Source organism: Platichthys flesus, chromosome 17 (genome assembly GCF_949316205.1).
Source record: "Platichthys flesus chromosome 17, fPlaFle2.1, whole genome shotgun sequence".
NCBI lineage: Eukaryota > Metazoa > Chordata > Actinopteri > Pleuronectiformes > Pleuronectidae > Platichthys > Platichthys flesus.
Genome location: NC_084961.1, coordinates 10,593,295 through 10,618,292, shown reverse-complemented (window position 1 = coordinate 10,618,292; position 24,998 = coordinate 10,593,295). Strand labels below are relative to the sequence as shown.

At 44.6% G+C, this 24,998-nt stretch overlaps 1 protein-coding gene across 2 annotated transcripts in view; it reads right to left on the bottom strand.

The window, feature by feature from the left end:
- The window catches only part of ctnnal1 (catenin (cadherin-associated protein), alpha-like 1), a 46,509-nt gene that overhangs the window by 4,838 nt on the left and 16,673 nt on the right, over window positions 1-24,998 (bottom strand). The window contains exons 2-15 of one of the 2 annotated variants that reach the window (XM_062409531.1): window positions 14,583-14,772; window positions 11,070-11,257; window positions 9,833-9,952; window positions 8,413-8,502; window positions 7,980-8,150; window positions 6,538-6,738; window positions 5,497-5,583; window positions 5,077-5,235; window positions 4,582-4,674; window positions 2,571-2,721; window positions 1,586-1,623; window positions 1,332-1,457; window positions 911-1,065; window positions 130-178 (exon numbers count right to left, since the gene is read on the bottom strand). In XM_062409531.1, coding sequence (XP_062265515.1) covers window positions 130-178; window positions 911-1,065; window positions 1,332-1,457; window positions 1,586-1,623; window positions 2,571-2,721; window positions 4,582-4,674; window positions 5,077-5,235; window positions 5,497-5,583; window positions 6,538-6,738; window positions 7,980-8,150; window positions 8,413-8,502; window positions 9,833-9,952; window positions 11,070-11,257; window positions 14,583-14,772 — 1,818 coding nt within the window. The remainder of the gene's footprint in view (window positions 1-129; window positions 179-910; window positions 1,066-1,331; window positions 1,458-1,585; window positions 1,624-2,570; window positions 2,722-4,581; window positions 4,675-5,076; window positions 5,236-5,496; window positions 5,584-6,537; window positions 6,739-7,979; window positions 8,151-8,412; window positions 8,503-9,832; window positions 9,953-11,069; window positions 11,258-14,582; window positions 14,773-24,998) is intronic. The other variant, XM_062409532.1, reaches the window with a different exon arrangement.

The window sequence follows — 24,998 nt, the reverse complement described above, 5'->3', positions numbered from 1 at the left end:
AGTCCCTTGTATGCCTTCGGTGTAATGAAATAACAAATGCATTGGTTTTACAGCTTTGTTGAAACAGGACGGAAAAAATAGATTAGGAGGTGGAGAGACAAGGAGATTAGCGGATACGGGTGTGCGTACCTCGGCTTGATGGAAAAGATCCAGGGTTGTTTTCAGCAGCCCCTCCCCTCTGGGGAATCAATATGGGACACAGAAAATGAGGAAGGGAAACATGGATGAGAGAGATGGATGAGGGCGAAAAACATCTGGAGCAATCAACACAAACTGTAACTAGATCAGTGGTCCACCGTGCTGCATATAACAGACACATTATTTAAAAATGTTACACAGACAAAATGCACAACCAGCAGAGCCCGAGACTTCAAAGAAAATGAAACCTGCACTCAGTAATAGGATGAGCATAACCTTATATGTGACTTCACTGTGACATGTGACTCGTATGCACCGAGCCCCCTGTGTCTAGTATGTGGGGAAACACTGTCACTATCTCCTATCGCCCCAAGTTGCACAGTGAAAAGCTCAGGGCTCCCATTGATGCAACTAAATGATGGGGTTGATTAGGTGGTTATATTAACAGCCTATTATTAAACTCATTTAAACTGAAATGTAATGAAATGAAAGTGGTTATACTGAGCTTACAGGACTAAACAATACCCCTTTATGTCGTGTGTGTGTGCGTCCCTCAGTTTGGGCAAAAAAAAACAAGTTTGGGGATCACTGACTTAGATGAATCTCAATGATTTCAGAGTCACACACGACACCTGGTATATGCTACTAGCTGTGAGTCTCATTACCACTGAGCTTCTAAAGAGATTCACGAGGAAGCTTATTTGTAACCATAGGTAGAAAGACTGTTAGCATGTGGGTGACTGTGCATGTAGTGTGGGGCTACCGAGGCTACCTGGTGAACAGGTGCATGTTGTAGGCCATACTGGCCAAGCTTTGGCTCTGCCTGACAATGTCATGTTCTTGGTCCTGCCACTTCTCCACCTCTGTGTCCACGTCTGAGGACAGCAGACGGAGCTCCAGGCCCAGCTTGGCCATGCTTGTCTGCTCCTGAACAAACACATAAAAACACACGCACATTTAATTGCCTATATTAAAGCCTGAGGTGTAATGGATGTCAGTTAAGAAATGCATGTTAGCAAGCGAGGTCATTTTAATCTGTTAACGCTCTCAGAACGTCCAAAATCAGCCTAATCTTGCATCCTGTGGTGCAGCGTGGTAAAACTGCCGGCCGGCAAAAATCGCAGCCTGTTACATTTCAAACGCCATCAATTCTTCAGGCGGGTGACACAAGAGTTTTCCGGAGATGAAAATACCGCTGTCAGAACAGGGCGCGAGACGTGACGTGATGTATCGTGCTGAAGGCCAGAAGAGTTCACGGTACACGTTACCTCCGCATCCAGCTTGACAGCCTTGACAGTCTTCAAGTTAGCCATGTGTTTCTGCGGGGGGGGGGGGGGGGGGGGGGGGGGGGGGGGGGGGGTAGGAGAGAGGAATGGTGTTAATTGGAGGATTACAATGCAATGGATGATTGTAATTTTTCATGGGGAAGTGTGGGTGTGATCCTCACCCCGGGTCTTGGAAGTGACAAATAAGGTCTTTTGTCTCCTAGAAGTAGAGAGTTCAAGATCATCAATAAAAAAAAATAAGGACTTCATGTTTTAATCATAGATGAATTAATTTAGAATTTTGTTATTTCTCCTTGTGTCCCGTAATTAGTAAGGGCAATTATTGTTATTCAGTAATTATGGTAATAAAACAGTTTTGCTTTTATCATCGCCAACCTTTGACACATTCAAAGCAAATTCCTCCTCAGTGTCCATATAACATCTGAACAGGGCGTTTTGGCTTCACGCTCAAACAACAGTGTGATGGATGTGAGCCATTCACCCACTGAGCTGCACTTCATAATATTTACTGCATTTTAATGTGAGAGCCAGCTTCGTGAGGGCAAAGCACCATCTTGAAAATAAGCCAGAACAGCTTCTCACTGGCTCTGACTGAGCGTGTGAAAGCACTTCAACCTCACACTGCCTAATACAAACGTCTGCATGCGGGCAAATGTAACAGTGGGTGCAAATATACACACAGTTACATCAGCTTGAGTTGGTAGGTAAGTGTACCTTCTGTCTGATTCTCTGTCTGTGAGTGTTTAAGAGGAGCTGTGCAGGACTTGGACACTTCAGGTAAACTGGCTCAATAGATATTAGAGTGAAAGAACAGAGGAGGCGTGAATACACAGTTGTTAAATGGCATTGACAAAATACCTCCCACAGACCGTGATGATTAATTTTTTAAAGATCTATTCATGCTGCTTGCTTTGCCTCAACCTGAACTCTCATTAAGGTTATTGAGGTTTTCAGCTGCAAATTTAGTCATCAAGGTGTTATTAGAGAATTGAAATCTTTCAGGGTAAAACGCCATAGACGGCCTGTATTCACCTCCGCTTCTCACTCTCTGCAAAAGACAGTTTCTGGTGCGTACGTGTCGTCTGTCCTCCAGCCCAGACTCAAGCCCCAACGCACCCAAGCATCATTAATTGAACAAAAGCGAACCTCGTCTGCCTTCAAAGACGTCATTGATCTCTCTCAGCAGCAGGGCCATGTCACCGAGCTGCGACTCCCAGGCCTCGCAGAACACCTCCAGGTTCTCCTTGGCGATCTTGCTGGACGGGTGGAGGGCCAGCGTCTGGGCCGCCGACATGATCTGCGCCGGAGTGTGATAGGTTGTGACAGGAGAGGAAGGAATCTTTAAATTGGGTTTGTCCTTATCCAGAGATAAAACATCATGCAGGCAGTAGGAAGAGAAACAGCATGAGGTGTAATTTTGGCCTGAAAATGGGAAACTAGGACATCGGCTGTGTTGATTTTCAATCCAATTAGATGCAACTGGAAGCTGCTATTCTTCCCAAGCTCATAAACAGCTCCCTTAATAGAGGCACTAACACTTGACAACAACTAAACCTCGGTCATTAATACGCCTATTAGCAATGTTAAAAGCTTTGTATCCTTATTTCCTTGATGAATAGCTTTCTCCCGTCTCTCTGCTCTGTGTGTAATGAGAGGGCTACAGCTCTGTTGAATAATCTGCTTTAATCAACACCAGTAAAATAGCCGACTTCCCTCTCGTGGGGCTCAGATCAGACGCTCTATCACACTGACACGCTCATTGCAACCATCACTGTTACACACACAACTGCTCACCATAAAACAAAAAGGCAGATAGGAACTCAGATGACCCTGATGAAGGAGCATCTTAAATATTACATTGCTTTACATTACATTGTGAGTTATGGTCAAATGCTACCTGTTGAATTAATAATGACAAAGCTTAACCCTCTATCAAAATACTGCAGGGGAATTATTCCTTAAAACAAATATAGAGTTTCTTATGTATTCTAGGTTTAGGCTTCACAGCAGTTTAGTTTGTAAACACAGCAGTCATCTTTTTATTTTATGTTGAGCTTTCCTGGTCTTATCGCCCACTCAAACCAAATTGCACAACAAGTCACATTCACCTATTTGTATACACATTCATACAGTCCTTCTATACACTGTGCTTTTTCTATCTCCAATTCAAGTTTCAGTATCTTGCCCAAGGAATTTCAGGATTTGGGTTGGAGGAAGCGTGGATCAAACCTCCGACCTTTTGGTCAGAGGACCACCCGCTCCGGCTCCCGAGACACAGCCATCTGTAATTTTGTGTTTTGCTAAATAAAGAAATCATGGTTGATGACAGAATTGTGGTATGAACATCATATGTGGGGCGGCTGTGGCTCAGGAGGAAGAGTGGGTTTGCGGTGGTTCGATCCCCGGCTCCTCCAGTACGCATTTTGAAGTATACTATGAATGAATGAATGAATGTGTGTAAATGAGCGAATGTGGCTTGTGTGTGTTGGATAAGACTAGCTTATCAAGGTGCTATATTAACACAGTGGGGTTGTATTGCTTCTAAAATCTGCAAAAAAACCTAACACACACAAACAAAGACGCATGCAAGCACACACACACATTGTACCCCCCTCCCCCTGCCGTGTAGTATTTAATAGGCAATTACCCTCTGGGCCACCCTCGATTAGGTTGAGCAGACAGAGAGATAACACCATCGCCACCCTACACTGCAGAATTATTGATTGATTGACCTTTGAACTTAGGAGCAGAGTCATTACTGCAGAATCATGCGGGGCCTGACATTCTCACCGCAGGACAGGAGGATTCTGCACTGCTGGATGATTACTGGCAAGGATGGTTTCCAAGCGCAAACATAATTCGATGTGGGACATGGGGACGATGTGGACAGTGCCTTCTGGGCTATTATCTTGAATGGACGGCAGGTGTAGGAGGTGAACAGAGTAGACATGAGGTAATATGTATATTTTCTGTGTAGAGTATCGCTCCGGTTCCATTTCACTCTCAAACCGCCGCATGCCTTTCTAGAACTCTCCTCTCCCCCCTGTTAGCTGGCATCTTCACATCAAGTCAATGGGCCATGACGTTAAGACGAACCTGAAACAGCAATCCATATGGGGGATGAAAGGTAATGGGATGTTCGGAGGTGTAACGTTACCTGTGGACCGATGACATGGAAGGTCTCTTCAGCGTGTACGCAGGTGATCTCCAGAGGCTCGCTCCCCGACACATGGCACAACAGCCGACAGGTCTGGAGGGACATAAAGGAGGAGGATTAATAAGAATAAATCCGCTACCTCTACTGCGACACTAATTCTTCAATGTCAGCTAAGCTTTTATGAAGTAATATATAAAATGTGGTTTTGGGGATCTTAGGACCACTAGCGAAGACACGACAAACCGTGTGCTGCATTTCTCAGCTCGGTATTTGCATAATAAAACAACAGGTTGCTATTCATTGGGTGGAGGACGTGAAGTGTACTCTACATTCTCATTCAACTCCTGCACGATGTGTTTGCTTGCATAAAGAAGTGCGTGCGGCATGATGCTGCAGGCAGGTGTGTAGAAAAAAAATAAATATCTGCTACTTTTTTTTTACCAGCCGAGCCCCTCTACAAAGTGGCACCACTGCCTCCCTGCTCCCTCTGCCCACCTCCACCAGCTGCTCCTTCTGCTCGGTGAGCTTGCGGGAATACTCCGCCACTGCCTCAATGTTTCCCTCGGCCCCCCCGGCTTTGAGGGCCCGCAGAGGCAACTGCTCTCCGTGAACCTTCAGCAGGTCTGAGGCTCGGCCGACGGCCACTTTATGGAGCTAGAGGAGGGGAAGAGGAATCACAGATGAAATTGTAGAATAACGGTAAGGGGGGGGGGGGGGGGGTTACAGAGAGGTATGAATGAGGGTGGATTTTTAGTAGGCAAAAAAAAGAATTTGAGAGAGAGAAGACAGCAGCAGGTGAGCTGAAAATTGGAGGAAACCAGTTACAGGAGTCGAACAGCAAGTGAGAGAAAGCCACATCAGGTATCTTGTTTTTTTAACGAAGTCCATGTAGAGCGGAGACGGACTGCCGCTCACCTCACGTCTGAGTTCACCGACGCTCTGGCACGTCTTCAGGATGGCCACCTCCATGTCCTCCGTGGCCTCTTTGGCGTGGACAGACTGCTGCTCCGGTGGGAAGGAAAAAAGAAGAGGAGAATAGAGCATGAGACACACAATGGTTTTTCTAGTCATACACACAAACCTGGACAGTTATCTGAAAGATTACATAAAGGCATTAAAACTTATTCCCTAGACAATCATCTCGCAATGTTTAAGTAAATAAAACATCCCTGGATCTGCACCAGAATTTGAATGGCTTTCGTCTCTGATCCATACTGCATCCTTCCCCCTTCTTTTATGGTAATCTGTCATCGCTTTTGTGTAATGCTGCTGACTTAGAGACAAACAAACCAATGCCAAACACAGCAAATCATTGTAATGAAAGCGCAGCAAAAAAACAACTCAAATTAAAAGAATGAATAATTGCACATGCTAATTTCTCTGTAATTTCAGAACGGTGCAGCATTCTGGCCTTTCCAAATCCTGCCAATGACCTTCAACTGCAAAGGCGACACGAGGTAACACTGTACAATTATGTGGCAGCAGCGTCTGCCCTGTAACTGAACACTCTGGGAGAAAAAAAAAGTTTGCAAGGAGAAACTGAATCATAATGACTTGTGTTTCATAAGTCCATTAGTTGTGAAGGCCAATGAGGTTCTGCTGAATGGTAACAAGACATGAAACACTGAGTGATGTCTCTCTCTCAGCCAAAAGAGCCTAAGTAAAAAAAAATCTGTTATTCAGGTGGGGTTATTATGCTCTGTTTTTCAAGGAAGGATGAGTGAAGAGGAAGTGTGCAGGCAAAAGAAAGGACTGAGGGATTCAGAGAGGGAGGCTTAATGTGTGTGGGTGGGTTTGTGAGTTTGTGTCTTCTTTGCTCAGATGGGTCTTAAGTGCATCTTGTTATCAGACTCTCCTTTCACAGGTGTCTTACAGATGAGGTACTTTTAATTGCCTCAGTACCGTAGCATGTGCTTTTATAAAAAAAGTGTACATCTGTGCACGCGCACAACATACCGCCTCGATCCAGGCGTTCATCAGCTGCTGAGTGTCCTGGCGCGCCAGCTGGCACACGCTGAGGATGGCCTGCCGCTGCTCGTGGCTGGTGTAGGCCGAGTCGGTGAAATCCTCCGTCCGCTCCACCAACGCCTCCAGCTGGCTGCCGACGCTCTGGGGGGATGAGGAGTACAGGTTCTCCCGCAGGCACTCCACACTGGACTGCATGAGACGGGTGGGAGAGGAGGGGAGGGGAGGGGAGGAGGGAGGAGGTGAGATGAGTGAAAGAAGGATTTAAACAAAAGGGGGGACACACAAGAGCTTTACTAACTAACTAATGTGCTGAGGAGAGAAAGCATAATTTATAATCTCATTATCCCTGAGCACTTGACCTCATTGTTAAATAACAAGTGGTGTGGAGTTTGGTGTCGCCTTAGCTTCACCGTCAAAGGAACTCAAATATAAAATATTAGATCAAATGCATTGTGCCTGAGTGATGGTATTGGCTTATGTGTCCTTAGATGACGTGTTTACATGAGCTTAACTTAACTTTGCCAATAACTGTAATAAAGCCATTAAATAAAAACAAGAAGCATCTCCAGTACCTTACATTGTTATACTTTATTCTGTTTTTCTCTCAATGGAAAAATATATTTTCAACAAATAATTCATTTCTGAGGACGAGGAAGATGTGATGGAGGTTCACTTGATCTAATCTTCCGTGCTGACTCACATCTGAAGCTCAGTTATTCTTTCTATAACGCTCAGCTCACAGTACTTAATTTATATCAACTCTGCTACAGATAGGACTGGTGTCCACACAGGTTGAAGTTTAGAGCTGCTAAAATGGAGAAGTTTGGAAACGCTGCTGGTCCCAGTTTAGGTTTGCAGCTCTGGGGCTGTGTTTGAGTCTGAAACAGCAGAAATGGAGATGTTTGGAAATGATGATGTAGACAAACTTCTTGCTGTCTGGAACTTGTCAGCCACAACAAAGCTTTTGCTGATTCGTCAGGCTCCTATCACATAACGTCCTTCCGGAGGAAAATAAACCTCGGATACAAGTGCGTAACGCAACGTGGATAATCAATTACAAGCGTTGCTGACATTTTTTTTCTTTTTAATTTCATTTTAAATAATATAACTGCTAACATGGGACAAGCTATTTCATGTGCAGGCCCAGTGTATGCGAGGGGTCATGTGACATGCAGTTTTAAGAGTGTAGGTATGGAAGGGAGTCAAAACTGATAGGGAGCCAAAACGCTTGTGTGGACAAATCGTTTTTGTTTGAACTTGGTTTTATGGATGTAGCCTAAGTCACATTTGTGCTCCTGTGCAGCTAAAACAAGACCTGCTCAGTGTGAAGCCTCGTCCACCATCGGACCATAGCTCCACTTCCCAGGCCAACGCGTGTCAGTTGAGCCTCATACATCAGCTTCTTCCCCAGTGCGTATTTCTGATCCTACCTTGAAGTCCTTGATGCCGTTGTAGATGCTGGTAGGAAGGATCTTGTTCTCCCCGCAGCTCCGCGCCTCGGTGACTATCTCGATGACCTGCTCCAGGGCGCAGCGCATTCGGTGGAACACTGCGTCTTTGTTGATGCGCGCCGACTCGCAATCTGGGTGCCTCAGGCAAGTCTTCGGAAAAGGAATTCAATGTGAAATGTCAAAGCGCGTGGCCTCTTCTACTCTATTCGACTTCTATCGTCTTTCATGTTTTTTCAACCAGCATTATTCACTCCATTTGTTTTATTTATGATTGTGTGACTTGAGCTGCAGCATGTGTGAAAACTTGACAATGAACACACTTGTGAAGGACTTAGAGGTCTTAAATCTGGACGTTGACGATCCATGACCCTTTCTCCCAGGAGTCCAGTGTTTTGGTGCACCAGCAGTTTACCTTGGAGGCTGTGAGGAGCATCATGGTGCATTTCTCCAGCACCGCTCTGGCTGCTGCCATCCGCGCTTTCTTCTTCTCGTCCTTCAAGTCCTGCCGCACAAACACACACAAGCGCACACACCAGATGGTAAAGGGAGGCTTTACTCCAGTTAGGGGTTCTTAGAACTCTCAGGGTGTCCGTCCGAGGGACATGAAGCATCAAAAGTATTTGATCAATCTCTTTCATGCTGGTATGAAGGGACACAGATTCCTCTCACAGAGTGTTCGCACACGTTAAACCGCCTCGGTTAATTGTAATCTAATCAAAAGCGGAGTCACCAGAATAGGATAGAAGATGTGCATGACTGGCTGCATCCCTCTCCCTGCGTTCCCAACAGAAATAGACGGCTCAAATTAGGTAGATACAGGATTTGGAAAGGCAGCTGAATCAACCCCCCCCCCCACCCCCCGGCACTTCTCCATAGATTAAAAAGCTGATGTGATTATCTGTCATTATTTTTGCCTCTGCGCTTGCCTGGCTTCAATACATGAAGATGGTAGATTTACTAAAAGGGGGAGCATGAGTGGGAGTGAATACAAAAACAAAAAGTAAAAAAAAAAAAAAAACAGAAAAAGAAAACAGGATGGCAAATGAGGAGAGAGTGAGAGCATTAGCTGCAATGTGGAGCGCCGGAAAGAGACGTGATGTGTGTGTCAAAACAGGAGCGCCGATGAAATTCAGAGGGAGGGATGGTCGGTCCTCCCTCCCTGTCTAGATATCGCAGCCGCTGCACTTTACATCAGCTTCTGCAGGCAAAGCGCTTTAGCTGTGGTGGTTGGATGTATGCATCAAAGTGGGATTAGCAGCCTCCGACAGTAAAAAGTTAGAAGACTGTTTTCCTGAAGATAGGGGCAAAAGTTTTGTTTTGCAAATTCGCTAAAAAGAATATGTGCTGCCTAGGAAATTGGCCACTGAAAGCACAGGTCGGCTCGTATTTACATTGAAATGTGATGTTGACAATCTTCGAGGTATATTAGTTCGACCTGAGACGTTTTTTATGGTTTTTGACACATGAATTGCAAAAACTAACAGATACAGAGATAGGTAAGTAACTTTGCAGGTTAAAGAGGAGAAACCTTGTCACGCCATTGTTGGATTTCTTTGGGAAGTGTCAATATTTGATGCTTGAATTATTGACTTGTTCTGAGATCGCTGGCCCATTGATAGTGTTCAAGTTCTGTTTCACAGTCTAATTCCACCACCTGCAGAATGTCATATCCATAAAATTACTGCCTGTTAGATGATTTACAGCTGCATGAATAAACAAATTACTGTTTGTACTTGAAGCCTTTTCGCCTATTTAGACCACATACACACACATCTTTGACCCTCTTGACCCAGGAAAGCAGAGGAGTTGGGTTTTCATGACATGCTACTCACGTTCTGTCTGTCTCCGGTGAGGTGGGCGAACTCCACCATCTCGTTGCCAAACTGGCTGAAAATCTGGACAAATTCCTGGAAGGTGCTGACTCTTTCCAGATGGTCAAGGGTTACCAGGACCTGCGAGGAGCCGGGAGATCAGAGCAGTGCGGTGAACACCGACATATGGTTTGTGTTCTTCAAGTCCTTTCTGATGTCGCAGGGTTTCAGCAGAAGGTGTAAAAACCAGCCAAACACATACATACACATCTTTTTATTCCAAGAGTGAATCTTTACTTTACGAAAGCGCCAAGAACGACATTTATTCTACTAATACATTCATACAGTTCAGTTTTTCTTTTAGATTCTGTCTTGAAATATTAAAATTTTCCTCTCGTAATATTGGAGAGAAATGTTTTTGTATAGTGTTGCTTTAAAGGCTCGGTGTGATAAGGTGATAACCCTAGAAAATAAAACTAGCAGATTTAGTCATTCCAAACCAGCATTTCAGTTAATAGCAGTCCATGAAGGTGCTAATTTAGCTGCTGGGGGGGAAGTTAGCTGGCAGCACTAACGCAGCAGCTCCACAGCAGACAAAGAAGAGGAAGAGATGTAACTGTGTTTGCCAGTAATGGAGAACAGGGGGGCTGCTGACTGCCTGTCCAAACGAGGCTAACCAGTCATTATTAGGCCCCCTGTTTCCATTCTTGGCTCAGTCTCCAGCTACATCCATATCACAGTCAGAGTCTGGCTAAGAGCATCCGCAGGTACTATGGAGAGGGAGAGAAGTGGAGGGAGAGAGAGGGAGAGGGAGAGAGAGAGAGAGAGAGAGAGAGAGAGAGAGAGAGAGAGAGAGAGAGAGAGAGAGAGAGAGACGTTCTCTGGCGGTGTTTTTTCGTTGTTGCTAAATGTGCTGGTTTCCTTCAATTACCTCCAGTGCTTCTCTAATAGGGAATAAAGGACTGGGAGTGGGGTTTGCAAAGGTGTGTGGGTTCGTTTGTGCACCACTAGGTGTGTGCAGGGGCTACATCCATGCTACTGCATCATCTCTGCTATGGATACGCCTGGCGTCCACATAACCCTGGATTTTTAGAGCAGCTATAATAGAGACATCGTATATGCTGCTGGCCCCGTTTCAGTCCGGATGGGCTGAAACGGAGCCAGAACACTCGTGCGGGCAGAGATCACTTCAGTTTGAAAAAGAAAATTCATGCATGATCCTTAAAGTCTGCACCAGGCCTACATTAGCATGTCTCACCTTGTTCCGTGACGTGATTATCTGTTTGATAACGATGCGATCAGCTAACACCAGCACTTTAGTGACTGAAGAGAGGAGCAAGCGTGCAGCCTTCACCATCCCTGTCCTTTCACTGAACACGGTGACACATCCGTCTGACTGGGTGGGCAACACCGATCCCACGTCTGTCAGCTGGGCGATGGCATCACCTGCAAAGAGGGGAGGCAAGGATACAGTGTTGCTCAGCAAAGGTTTTTTCGTGGTCGCGTTATATGTATATAGAGAGAGAAAAGAAAAATCTGCCAGATGAGATCAATCTGAAGAAGAGGCTTGTTTCTCAGCTCGCTGAATCAAAAAAGAGGTGTGAGCAGGTGAGAGGGAGATGGTGCAGTTTGGGGAGAACCTAGAGTTCAGTTTGAAAAGTGGAAAATTACTTTTGGTTTGAGACTTTCTGGTTAAACCACAAGACAATTCATAACGAGTCTTCTCCCAGTTGGGGACGCGGTGCCAGAACATGCTGGAGGTTACATATCTCATCTGGCCTGGGAGTGCCTCGGGATGCCTCAGCAAGGGCTGCAGGATGTGGCTGGGCAGAGAGACCTCCAGGCTACTTTGCTTTGCCTCCTGCCTCTGAGATGTGGAGGCAGAAAATGGAAGGATGGGGAGGTCAAGAGGTTTTTCCGACTTTGCTCTTTATTATTGTTCAGCCTCCAGAATACACTCTGGCCCAATGTTCTTCCATTCTGCCTCTCTTCACCTCTGGGAGAACACACTGTCCGGGACGGAATGAAACAGTCCTATATTCAGCACAGTGGTATGACAGTTATGCAAACCTGACCCAAACACTGCTGGCATGCTATCTGGGTGGTGTGAGCCGTTTTTAAGGAAGGGGGGGGGGGGGGGGGGGGGCACAACTTAGACAAACATGCCAGACACAATTGGCAAACACAGTTGAGCAAACTCATACATATAAGGAATATGCAAATGCAGGGGAGAAAAGTCCAACTTTCTCTCTAAAAGGGGAAGAATGCAAAGTCCTTTTTTAGGCCGAAAATCCATCACAAGAGGAGTCCCTATCAAGAGGAGAATGTCAGGAGTTGAGAGCGCCAGAGAGAAATCTCAGAATAGAGCCCAGAAGGCCGGGGGGGGACGGGGAGATGGGTCTCTATCGGGTCAGGCAGCCCGGCTGTCTGTTTGGTTTGGCTGGTCCTTTGGAAGAAGCAGCGCCGGCGAACTGATTGCATCCGACAGGCTGCTTTTTCGGTGCCAGCTCTGCTAAACAGTTAAAAACAGAGAGGCCTGGCGCACAGAGAATGCTGCACAACATCCCCCCCCAACCCAATGACACTGGCAGGGTGGATGGCACAGGCCTGACCCATGCTCAACCCTGGGCAATACCCGCCACCGACCCGTATGAATCGTATACTGCAGGGATTTTCATAACCTTAAATACATAAAAAGGAAATCCCACTGGTCCCTTAGTTATTGTTCAAATGTCAGGACCTCTGTGTCATTTATAAAAAGCATTTTGCTTGTGAATAGAAAACAGTGTATAAGGTGAGAGGAATTTTACCATTTTCCTTAATCGAGAGAAACTATTCCCTGATGTCTTGGTAAAGCCCTTAAAGGACATTTAATCTTTACGGAATGTGTAATCCACATGTACTTCAGCATCTAAACACTCACATACTGCATCTGCTATGGGTTCATCTTGTTCCTGAGCACCGTCCCTGGCATTGTGACTCTCTCTGAGTGAGAAACAGAGTGATATGGAAAGCACGCGAATGAGAGAGTGACACCGAGAGGCTGAGTGAAAGAGACAGAGACAGAGATCCAACACAGATTGCCCTCACTGACCTGCCTCATTGGATCTCTGCACCGCTCTGATGATGGGTAGCATCTAATTAAACTAGTGCTCTCAGCCTCCCTTTATTTCATTCATTATGGCGCACAAGGCCGAAGCCTGCCTGATTAAACTCTCCCTGTAGTTAGGTATTAGAGAAAATGTCAATCCATCGCTAACTAGCCCTCCTCTCTCCCAGAGACTTAAAAGAATCTTAAATAAACTTTCTCTTTCATCCCTCAAGACGTCTCCATAATTTTTGTTTCAAATGGACAGAGATGACACCAAAAAAGTTATTGGGGAAATAAATCAGGAGACAGTTTCTGTCGGGAGAAATGCAAGAGAAAACTGTGAGAAGACCGCTCAAGGAGGAAAAGGGAGAGGTGGAATAAATTAGTCACAGTGGGCAACACGGACAAACACACATATACCTCACTTGGCCTGACATATGCACACACGGGCACATTTTCTCATCGGTCCATTCCCCTCCTCCTCCTCCTCCTCCCACCAGCACTCTCTTTGTCCGGGTTTTAGCCGTCTTTACAAATTAGCGCTGTGCTCGGATTAAACGCTTTGCTACACAAACTGGTTCCCCCACAACAAAAACCTATTACCACAGTGTTGTGTCTAAATTCTTATCCGCAGTGATATTGTTTCCCGGGCTGCTCGTGAGAAGGCTAAATGCGGTCATTGTTTTTGCCAGATACAAACTAATTTGCTGAGATATATAGAAGAATTTCTGCCCCAGAGCAAGTTGCAATGATCGGCAAAAAGAACGTAAAGATGGACAGGAGGACACACGGGTGACGATCTGTGCCTTCAGTGTTTGTTTGAAAGACATCTGAACAGAAAAAAAGAAACACCTATTTGACAAAGAAACTCACCTCCTCCATCTCAGGTTCAGTAAAACCTGACAGTCATCCCCAAAACAGTGAACCACACTTTCTTGTTTCCTCACCCTGGTTGACACTGTTTCCCAGCTCCCGAAACTCTCTGTTCCTCTTTCTCTCGCTCAGTTTTTACCCTGGATTTATTCCTCTTTGCATAACACAACCGCAATATATGAGGCGGCGCATATTAGGAAAACTAAAGCTCCTTCAATTTTGCCAAAAGCCTGGTGCATAAAGTCTCCATGAACCTTTCTATCAGAATTTATTATGCAGTGCTTTCCAACTCGGTGCGGACGCATTAATTCCCCTCATTCTACACTGCACCCTTGGGTGATGGAGCTGTGTTCTTTTTTCGCAGCCTGTACTTCCAACCTAATAACAACAATGTCTTTAGATCACTCCCGAGGTCCCCTGATGTAATACAGCTTGACAACCCGGCTGTCCAGACTAATCGAAGTTTGCTCAAATTTGATAACACCGTGAAGCCTGAAGGTGAAGTCCCACGCTTTATGAAACTGTCACAGTTTGTCGGAACAAAAAACGCACAGATGAGGGGACAATAACTTAAATCCTGGTGATCAACCGGCTTTAATTCCCTCTGTGGCAAGTTCTGGACGCCATTAAGCCGCAGACGCTCCGGATGCAGTTTGCAGAAGCCTTGAGGATCATCGGCTCTCACAGACTTTTGCAGGATAAAATCACAAAATAAGAGCCACCATGAAAATACTTTAAAATGTGTTATAAATCTAGAAGTTCGGCAAAAAGTCAAGTACGTAATGCGATCAAGGCAAAGTAACATACCTGCTCTGCGCGCCTCGAAGCAGGCCTGACCCATCTCATCCTTCAGCTCCTGGTTCTCGCCGGCGATGGCTTCCCCGACAGCAACAAAGCGTCCCACAGCCACACTCACGGCCTGGCCCACCCTGTGTATGGCTGCCAGGGTGCGCTCAGACTTCTTTGGCTTGTCTTTATGGTTGATCAGAGTTGTGATCTGCAGGAATGTGAGAAGAGAAGCAAAGGGGCAAGCAGGGTGTTATTTAGGTTCGAGGAAAAGAACTCAAAACTCACTGTTTGGACTTTAAAAAGATTTAACTCGGTGAATCACAAAACAAAAGGATTGATCTTTTTTTGAAACTCAAAATTGAAAACTTATTTTACTGGTTTGGCTCAGTGAAAATGTACGAGTGGGTTTTCAGAAATGGAATCTGATAACAATGCTATAAGGCCGTACATAAATGCGTACTTTGACACTGTTCTGTTATAAAGATTTTTCATTAAACAATTTTGGGGGGATTTGATTCGATTTTTTCTGCATGAAACAACCCAAGTAAAATAATGAAAAGAGCAGATCCACATATTTATGATGCTGGAACAAGACAATGTTTGGCATTTTTGTTTGATAAACAATTGATTGGTTCTCACTGGCTCGGTTAGAATTTCCCACAGGGAGTAAGAAGCATCGCTGGTATTCTCTGCTGTGTGGTTAACTCATGTTTCCATTGATTGCTCTGAGCCTGGAGGCAAGATAAACAAATGACAGTTGCCTAGTTGTCAAACTAAAATCATGACTCCTTGTACAACACTGAAAATATGCTGTTATTCCTCTAAAGAACATCCCCGATAAGGAAGCACGGTGAGTCTGGAGCGTGCACTCCACTTGCTTATCTGAAGAAGAGAAGGGTTTCCTGCCAGTGCAGCGACAGGTGGAGATAACATTTAGGGAGATGTAGAGCATGTGAGTAACCTGCATTGTGTCAGAAAGAGAGAGAGAGCACGTCCCCAACACAGAACAATATATTTCTGAACCATCATGATTAAGAGCGGCGAGAGACGCAGCAGATGGGTGAAGTCATACATGTCATGTGTGACTTACTGTTTATGTGAGAGTCCACCGCCGTGTACACAGAAACACACTCAGGTGGGGCTTCTTAGTGGTAATTGAAAGTATCAATTATGTATGGATGAGCCAATTATCATCAATTATTTATTGATTTTGCCTCTGTGTGCACGCGTGTGTGTGTGTGTGTGTGTGTGTGTGTGTGTGTCTATCTGGGACAGCGGCAGATTGTTTTACAGCTGTGGGCTTCAGATGGCTGCGGGAAAATGATTATATTTGAGTGTTTTTATCTTTGCTTCTGTTATTATTGATCAAACCACTACTTTTTAGTATCACTATTACTTTCAACCAGTTTGACTGGGTTTAAAAAGAGCATTTACCCAGCTCCCCCTCTCTCCTTATCCTCACTCTCCTCTCTCCCCCATTTCTCTCCCTTCAACCCAACTGTCGGAGGCAGAGTGTCGCCCACCCTGCGTGCGAGGTTTAATCCTGGTAAAGGGGAGTTTTTCCTCCCCACTGTTACCCAGTGCTTGCTCATTGTGGGAACTGATGGGTTTTCTCAAAGTAAAGTGTCTTGAGATAAATGTATGTGGTTAAAAAAAGAAGTGTTACAGCTTGAATTAGTCCTCCAACTTCTTAACACATGAACCACATTAAAACTGTACATCCGCCTCATCAACAGTTTCATCAAGTGTCTCTAGATTGCTTTGCCTTGAAAAAAAAAGCCTATTATAATAATTCTGCAAAATTAATTTTGTGACAGTGAAATGTTGTCTCCCTCTCACTATGACAACAGTTTTCTCTAATGCACTGAAATAAGTTAGAAAGGTTTTCTCCTGCTCTCCATTCTCCGGCAGACTATTTTTCTGCGGCAGCACCATGATGACCTGAAAGTGCTCATTCCTTTGCTCCGTCACTCATCACTTAATGTTTCGCTCTGTCTTTATTATCTCAGAATTAAGCTTCCCTTCCTGCCAGCTTGCTCTTTTTCACCGACTCATCCCCACAGAGGAGGAGGGTACTGCTCAGAGAAGACAAGCGCCGGCTGATAGGAAATGATGTGGTCGAACACAAGGGATGAGGGCGCTGTGAAACATGATTCAACCCCAAGTCACAAATGGACTGCAAAGTGTCAGGTGTATGGTTACACAGCAAACCGCAGTAAAACTCCCAAAGGTTATTTAAACCATTTAAAATTGAATTTGTGCTGTATGTTTATTGTGATGAAAAACACTGGGTAAATACAGTCTGGTGTCAATCAATGTTAGGAACAGTGTCTGAGATGCAGCTGATCTCGAAGGCAGCCCACATCAGCTGATGGCTCAGCTGACTCCCTTCAACACTTTAAGGCAAAGCTCAGACAAGGCGCCTCATTTATTTTATCCTCTTTAAGCCATTTTGCAACCCAGCTCCACCCTTTTGCATGCTGCGTTTGAGTTATTCAGTTTCATTTCTGTTGTCATTGTTCTGTTCCCTTCGGGGGTCTTGCTGCCGCGCTCTCGGTCTTAATCTTTCCATGTAGGCAAATGGAAGGACGGAGAGTCTAAGGCTTTCAGGCTTTCCACGTATATGCAAGTGGAAGGGGCAGTGAGGTCAGAACAGAGACATTCCATCAAACGTAACTTATGCAGAGGCAAATAAAGTTGTTTTGACAAAAGTGGTCCTGACTGAAATATGTATAAATTATACATTCATGTTTTTACAGTCTAATATAAGCACCAGCTCCCATTTAAAATCTGGTCAAATTGGATGTAATTGTGTTAGAGTGCGAGAAACACTATAGTTAAGACGTTGTTACATTTGTGGGTGTTTGTGTTTGTCTCTGTGTGTGTGTGTGTGATAGAGAGAGAATGAATGAGCGAGTGAGAGAATAACAATAATATTGTACGGGGAGGGGGGGGGGGGAATAGCCTGTTAAGTGTGTGTCCGCTTGTGTAGTTAGCGTAGTTATACACACACCAGCACCTCTGAAGCAGACGTCAAGAGGAAAAGAGGAAGAGAAAGTGACGAGTGGACAAGAGGGAAACAGAAGAGGGTCAAAGGTGACACCAGCACAAAACCTAATTACACATCTCCCTGTGTGAAGAAGACTCCTACACTGCAACAGCTGAGGAGGCTGAGGTTAGTTTAACAAGTTTAAGACAGTGTGTCTGAGAAAGATAAACAGAGAGAGAGAGAGAGAGAGAGAGAGAGAGAGAGAGAGAGAGAGAGAGAGAGAGAGAGAGAGAGAGAGAGAGAGAGAGGGCTGGGGGGGTCAGAGAATAACCACTGGCTGGGATTTCCTTCATGAGAGTTCAGTGGGTGGGAACATTCACTGGGCTGTGCAAACAGGAACATGGCAGGGTGGAGAGCACATAATATTGATACAGTGCCATCACATGACACAGGACTTTGTGTTTGTGTGTATCAACGGAACTTGTGTCAGCCTCATTATAAAGACACAATGGAAACTGCACATTCATTCTACAGTTGTCAGTGAATCACAGATTTTAAATAGGTTTAACAAAAAAGTGGGAATTTTTAATGCCTTTTTCTTCAAACCCTTTTTTATTTAACAAAGTTACATCTGGAGTTTGACCCACTAGTAGCGTAAAGGAATGTTTGTGTTATCAATGATTTACTGAATCTAAACTTTGTCTACGTGAAAGCAATAAAAGCAAAAAAGGCAAAACTTCACATATGTTTAATGCCCTCAACACAACAAACACTGTAAAAGAAGCTTGCCTAAGTAACATTAATAACAATAATAATACATGTTTTATGTTTATAAAGCTTTTGCTATGCTCAAAAACACTTAACGGGTAAGAAACAGAGAAAGTAAATAAAAGTAGCTAACTAACGTCTAAAATACACATCATAATCACATGGAAATATGAAATAGACAAAATAAAAAGTAAAGAATAGTATTTGAAACAAGACATTTTGAATCACTGAATGTGGAAACCAGGCAGCAAACTTTCAGTTTCACTTCTTCTATTGGGACACAAAGTCCAAAGAGATTCAATTTCCAGCTTTACCATTTATTTTCTAATATTTTGCTGCAGTTTACTCATTCTCTCTGTTCAACAAACCCCTCTCCTCCATAACATGCTGCTGTGCTCTGGTGCACACCGGCAGTGGTTGAATGCCGATGAGCATTAACCAGCCGAACAGCAACCAGCTCAGAGCCTCCAGAAGCCACGGAGGATTTATATGTGACATGAAATCCGTGAAACAAGCACAAATGTTGCTTTGGATGCAAAGTAGGCCTCCAACTGGTTTGTCACCTCAAGCTGAATGGTTCCACCACCTCAATAAAACGTTACGCCCTCGACTTGGACCCAGAAACCATTTAATGTGCTTTCTAGTGTGATGAATGTTGGAGGCATTGTAGTAATAAACATGGCAGTATATTATTGTTAAGTGGCCCATTTGTCGTTTACTGCTTTGAAAAAATTGTCACATGATCTGACATGATTGAGAGGAAGACCCTGCTCCTTCACAGTGGATGAGTCTCTCAGAGCTGCTCTGCCTTCCCTCTCCTTCTTGTTACCTTCTCTCTCCAACCAGTCGACCAAACTATTCACCTCTCATCTCTTTGTCCTCCATAATTAGGAGGACAATCACAATACCATAAAAAACACATCAACAGCCCTCACTGAGCAACACATACACTAACAGAGCCCACCCATTGGGGAGCAGGAAATCTACACTAACACCTCAAGGACACAGTGACCGACTATAAATCAGCGGGGTAACAAAAGCGGGAAACATTTGTGGCTGCCTCCCATGGCTACTGATTGAGTTCCACTGAATGGCAATGCTGGGAGAAAGTTAGCCATTAGCTGTCACTTTCTTTTCCTAACCCTAACCCTTCTCATGTACAGTCCAATGGCAAATTTGTGCCGTTCGTTTGTTCAGATCTTAACGAGGCCAGAGATGTACGTGTGAGTGTGATAAGCTCATCCTTGAGGCCAGAGGGGGCTTCTATTTAGTTGTAAACATTCAGCACGGTAAATGCTTGGTTGGCGAATTAATGATGGCCTTGCTTACTTGTCAAATTTATATCTCACTCTTCTTCCTTTTAAGCATTACTTGGTGTGCTGGGGAGAGGAACAACTCAAACCGAACGTAGACTGAATCGATATATTTTAGATTAGAAACAGAACCCAACCAAAGGAACTCATCATTCCTCCATTACAAGGCAGCAACAAGGATTTCCATGTAAACCCTCCATCTATCGTGACAGCACAGCTCATTTCTGTCTATTTAGGCATGTGTGCATGTGTGTGTGTGTGTGTGTGTGTGTGTGTGTGTGTGTGTGTGTGTGTGTGTGTGGACCTAAGTATTTACTTTGCTGCAGTCCTGCTGTATCAATGTGTTTGAATAAATGTTTTGTGTATGGGGCAGGAAATAATTGGATAGTGTGGAGAAACAGTTACAAGGCAGATCAAAACAAAAAAGGGAGGTTTAACATTTTTACTTGCTATAATTATTACTTACAATAATTATGCGTATTCTCCAGTATATCCCCAGTAACTCTAAGAGCCTCCCGTTTCCTTGCACCTCACACTGTCGTTTTAATTGCACACATTCTGCAGCACAGGGATCACTTGGTTAAAACAAGCAGTGAAAAAGAAAAACTTCCACATCTCATTTCAGTCCGTCAGCAGTATGGGATCATTGTTACAGCTAGGAAGAAAGTTCATCTGAATGTTTGTCTTCTCCGTGGGGTGTTTCTCCGGGAGGTTTCCAGACATTATTTTCTGTCTTGCAGAGTGTCTGAACTGTGGTGCCCTTAAAAAAGCAGAGTTTCTATTTGGCCTTTATTGATGTAAGGCGAGATGCGGCTGGCTGTTGGCTCGGGGACCAGGAGGAGAAAAAAAGGGATGAAGGTAGCACTGAACATGCACTTTAATGGGAGAGCAAAATCCTTGATTCATCCTCAATGAATTGGCTTAAGCAGACGGGTGCTTGATGCGGTGCCTGTCAATGGCCAGACTGGAGACATGAGACAAGGAGATGAAAAGAGATATGAGGGAGTATGGAGGAGAGCAGATACAGAAGGATGAGGAGAAAAGGAACATCAGCTTGTCCCGTCTTGTTTCTTTCTCACTGTGTATCTGGTGTCATCCCTCTTTTTCCCTCCCTAGTGACTTCCGTCTCCTGCCTTCAGCCACCTCTCTTCTTGAAGTTTTCTCTCTGTGCACTAAATGATTTGAGTTTGTCTCTAAGACAGTACAGCAGAGCAGAGTGTGGTAAGTGTGTGTGGGGAGAGAAGACAGAACGACAGAAGGATATAAAGTGATAGAGAAAGTGAGTCTTATCGGTACAGAGAGCTTGTTGTAAGGAGAAAGCAACAAATCTAACTGAGAGCCCTGGGTCCTGCAAAGGCTCCGCAAACTACTGATAGGAGCCCAAAGTCCTACAATTTAAAAGCTGCATCAAACTGAACTCCACATTCTATCTCCCTCTTTCCTGTGTGCGTACACCAATTTACCCACCCACCCATCCACACACACATAAACAGCTAATTTTCCACAGACAAAGGTGGAGAGTGCATTGATTTGGCAGCGGTAGTAGTTGCTGCCGCTGTGAACTGATTGAACGCAGATGGTTTTACGTGGCAAGGCAGATAATTCCAGAGAAAGGGATGGTTGAACCGGTGAGTGCCTATACAGCCACAGGATGAGTAGGATAATAGCAACTGATTTCCAAAGAAAAGAGGCAGAGGGGGGAGAGGGGCACAACACACAGAGCAGGTGATGGATGTGGGAAGAGGCCAACTGACAGGCAAGCTGGCGGCCATGCAGCGGCGCCAACAAACAGATCTGCATTCTTGTGTATTTATGCCTGAAGGGAAGCATCTCCATGTACTTTCCATCCAGGCCTTTCATTGAACTTTGCTGTTGCATGAGAACGCTGCTTTTTTTCTCTTCTTTGCCACAATTATTGCAGCATTAATTTGATATCAATTCACTAGAATTGCTTTCAATGGTAACATGTCAGGTTAAACTCGTGTTTTTTATCCCACTGATAAGCACAAAATCCTATTATAATTAGTTCTTACATGATTTATAATCCCCACAAAGTATGGCAAAACTGAACTCATTACCACGCCAGAGCTGCAAAGCTTATGATTTCAACTAATAATTTAATATCATTACGTTTAATAAATCATTAAAGCAAATAAGTGTCAAGCTATTGTTTTAAATATAGCATTTTGTATCTGTGTAATGCTCGGCGTCACTACAGACCCAATAAACATTGTGCGGGTGGGACGGAGGGCGGAATGTCACAAAGGTTACACAGATCAGGAGACGAGCACATGACACAAACCTCAGCCCACTCGCTCATGTACGCCAACAGACGTTCAGCCAGTGAGACAGAAGGGCTGGAGGACACTGATAGAGGTAGACAGAGAGAGGGGGTGCAAAGCAGGCTCTTGGGCTCACGGACACACGCTCACGGACACACGCAGACAAACAGAGAGAGGGGCTAGAAGATTGTAAAGACAACCTGAACAATAAACCGGCTATAAGCAGATGCATGCGTATGGATGTTAAACCAGATTGTACCTCGTTGGAAAAGGGCACTGTTTGGCCTTCAACGAGCTTTAGCTCAGCGATCAGCGATGACATTTGAATATTGTGGACAGGCAGGTTCAATCCAAGGCATACACCGGAGAGGAAGGTTATCACAGAGGAATAACAACTAGGTTGCTATATATCTACTCCATCGAGACAGGAGACTCTGAATGACAGATACAGAGTTTTAACAGATGCACAGTCAAGGCCTTTTACAAAGAGGTGAAAGAAATAAAAGTGGAATAACAATCAATAGCAGCACAATGAAAACTTGTGTAACAATGACGAGTCAGTTTCTGTGGGTAACCCTCCAAAAAGTCAGATGAAAATGTTCATATAAATTCAAGGGGTAAAAAGCCTCTGACACGTTGACCCCTTCAATTCTGCTAAAATAACTAGCACTCCTGACATCAGCCATCAAAATGGTTCACATTAAAGCAATCATTTCCAGTGGTGGATTCGCTTTTGATAGTCCCAAACTCAGGACGCCATTGTTGGGGAAACATATTGACAGCTGCAGGAGCACAGGTGCTTTCCAAGGACACAACTGGAGGACAAGGAGGTCATAGCCCATCGCATGTGAGTGACTGTGTAGTGTGCGTGTGTAATCACGGGTGACGGGTTGGGCCGTGGGACATATGCTGACGGTCTTGATTCGACTTGGAGAGAATTGCGGGTAACAGGTAGAGTCCGGTACGGGGCTCTGCAGGGGAAGGTCTGCAAAAATAGACCCGTGACGGACTCGGCTGTGTAGTGTTAGAAATATTTGGATACTAGTGCCAGCACAATCCATTTAAATACAAAGTTTGGAGAAAGATTGATGTTTTCATTCCACTTTGAGTTATTTATCAAAAGAACAAGTACTTTCTTCAAAGATGAATCCTGTTTTAAACAAAAGAAGCCTTCTTTTTTAAGGCCCTCATGTTGGGGGCATGATGAAATATGTCTCAGTATTAACAATCACTACTTCCTCCACTTGCGTGCTGAAGAGAGAGAGAGACCACACGTGTGCACTGCTAGTATGTTAGCCGACACAGTGTTGTGGTCCTGGGCTCTGTTCCAAAACATTATGCTAAGCCACGACTATGAGGCAAAGTATTAATACAGTGGTGTTTTAATAGGAAACATTCCTCCGCCTACTTGAGTAAAAAAAATTGTGTTAAAGTAAGTATTTTGAAATTGATACTTTTAACTCCTAAGAACCTGTTTACCTCTTTATTATACCACTGAGTGTTTTAGAAACATGCTCATTGTGTGTTGCATGGGACGTTGGAGGCTGACATTTGAAAATTAAGGTAAATATAACGCTGGTTAAAACAAGCTCCTTGGCCCTCTGACAACTGTGGCATGCCAAGGCCTTGGTGTCTGCATAGTTACACAGTGCTAGGGTAGAGAAAAGACAGCCACTCACACACACACACACACAGATTGCATTCAACAGAGCACAATACCTCTTTTCATTCCTTCTTGCAAACGTAACTCTCTGAAAAGTAGGTGGGAGGGAGACAGAGAGAGAGACAGACAGAGGGAGACAAAGGGAAAGTCAGGGAGGGGTCGACCAAGGAGAGGAGGGTTGGAGAGCCCTCAACACAACGTGACTGCTGGGTCAAACTCCCTCTGGCTGTCTCAGCTGTTCAACCTGCCCCATCTCCGTTCTACCTGGGGAAGCATATACCTCGGGGGTATGAGGTGCGTGCTCCAAACAGCATTGAGCTCTAACAGCTTCTCCTCTGTGCCTTAAGCATTGACTAAAGAATGTGACTGCTGCATTAAAGATTTTCAAAAGTCTATTGAGCACAGGCAACGGATCAACTAAAAAACATACTTAGGTCTACACTACTGTAGATATTTTTGGAACCGATATTTTCCACACCTTTATTAAAAAAAAGGTCCCTCCACATGACGCTTGCTGCACAAACTATCTTGGTTCCCAATGGGAACACGACAACGACGACAAACCCTCAAACAGACATGCCAAGCCAGTAGGTGGCAATAAAGTCTACATCAATGATCCGTCAAATACCAGAGAAGAACGCTCTATTGGGCGAGGCAGATATCTGTGAATGCTAATGTGGAGCAGCGACGCTAAATCTAGCCGCAAACTTTGAACAATCGTAGAGAAACTGGTTCATCGCTGCCATTGTTTTAGTTGTTTCTGTCCCATGCTCATTTAACAAAGCGACACTGGGCAATGCACAATATAAGCTGTGATGTCATCGTTTACCCCATTGTACATGTATGTATACGTGAAGTTTTTGGAAATCTGCACTTTGGAAGGACCTCTAAGTGACTTCGAAAGCCATTTGGGTGTGGACGCGAGGACCAAATGCAGAGAAGAAATGTGTGTGGACAGTTCGTGAGTCAAAGTCTAAAATTAGCCTTTGTTCCTGATTTTTGGATTAAACCACTAAGTAAACAAGACTGAGGAACGATCAAACCAGGCTGAATCAATCCCTGACACTTTTTGAAATACTGGACACATTTCAGTGGCGAATCAAAAGTCGAAAACCCAGCCATAACTCCCTCTGAAGGCAGCCTGAGCAACGTGTTTAATCACTGTTCTGTTCCCGGCCTGGGACTTGAGCGGCTCTCACTTTGCATTTGCAAACTAAACCGTTGTATCTGTTCTCTTTGCAGTCCCATCTCCACAGGTGACCGTGGCTGTCCCGTTTACGCTGAGGTGGCATCTAACCCCTGCGTAGTGGACTGAAATGATTTGCTCCGGGCTCCTCGTATGACTCAAAGCGCAGCAACACGTCAAACGCTATTTTCCCCACTGCCTCTGTCGCGCCACAGCAAGTGCTGCTGCAGTGT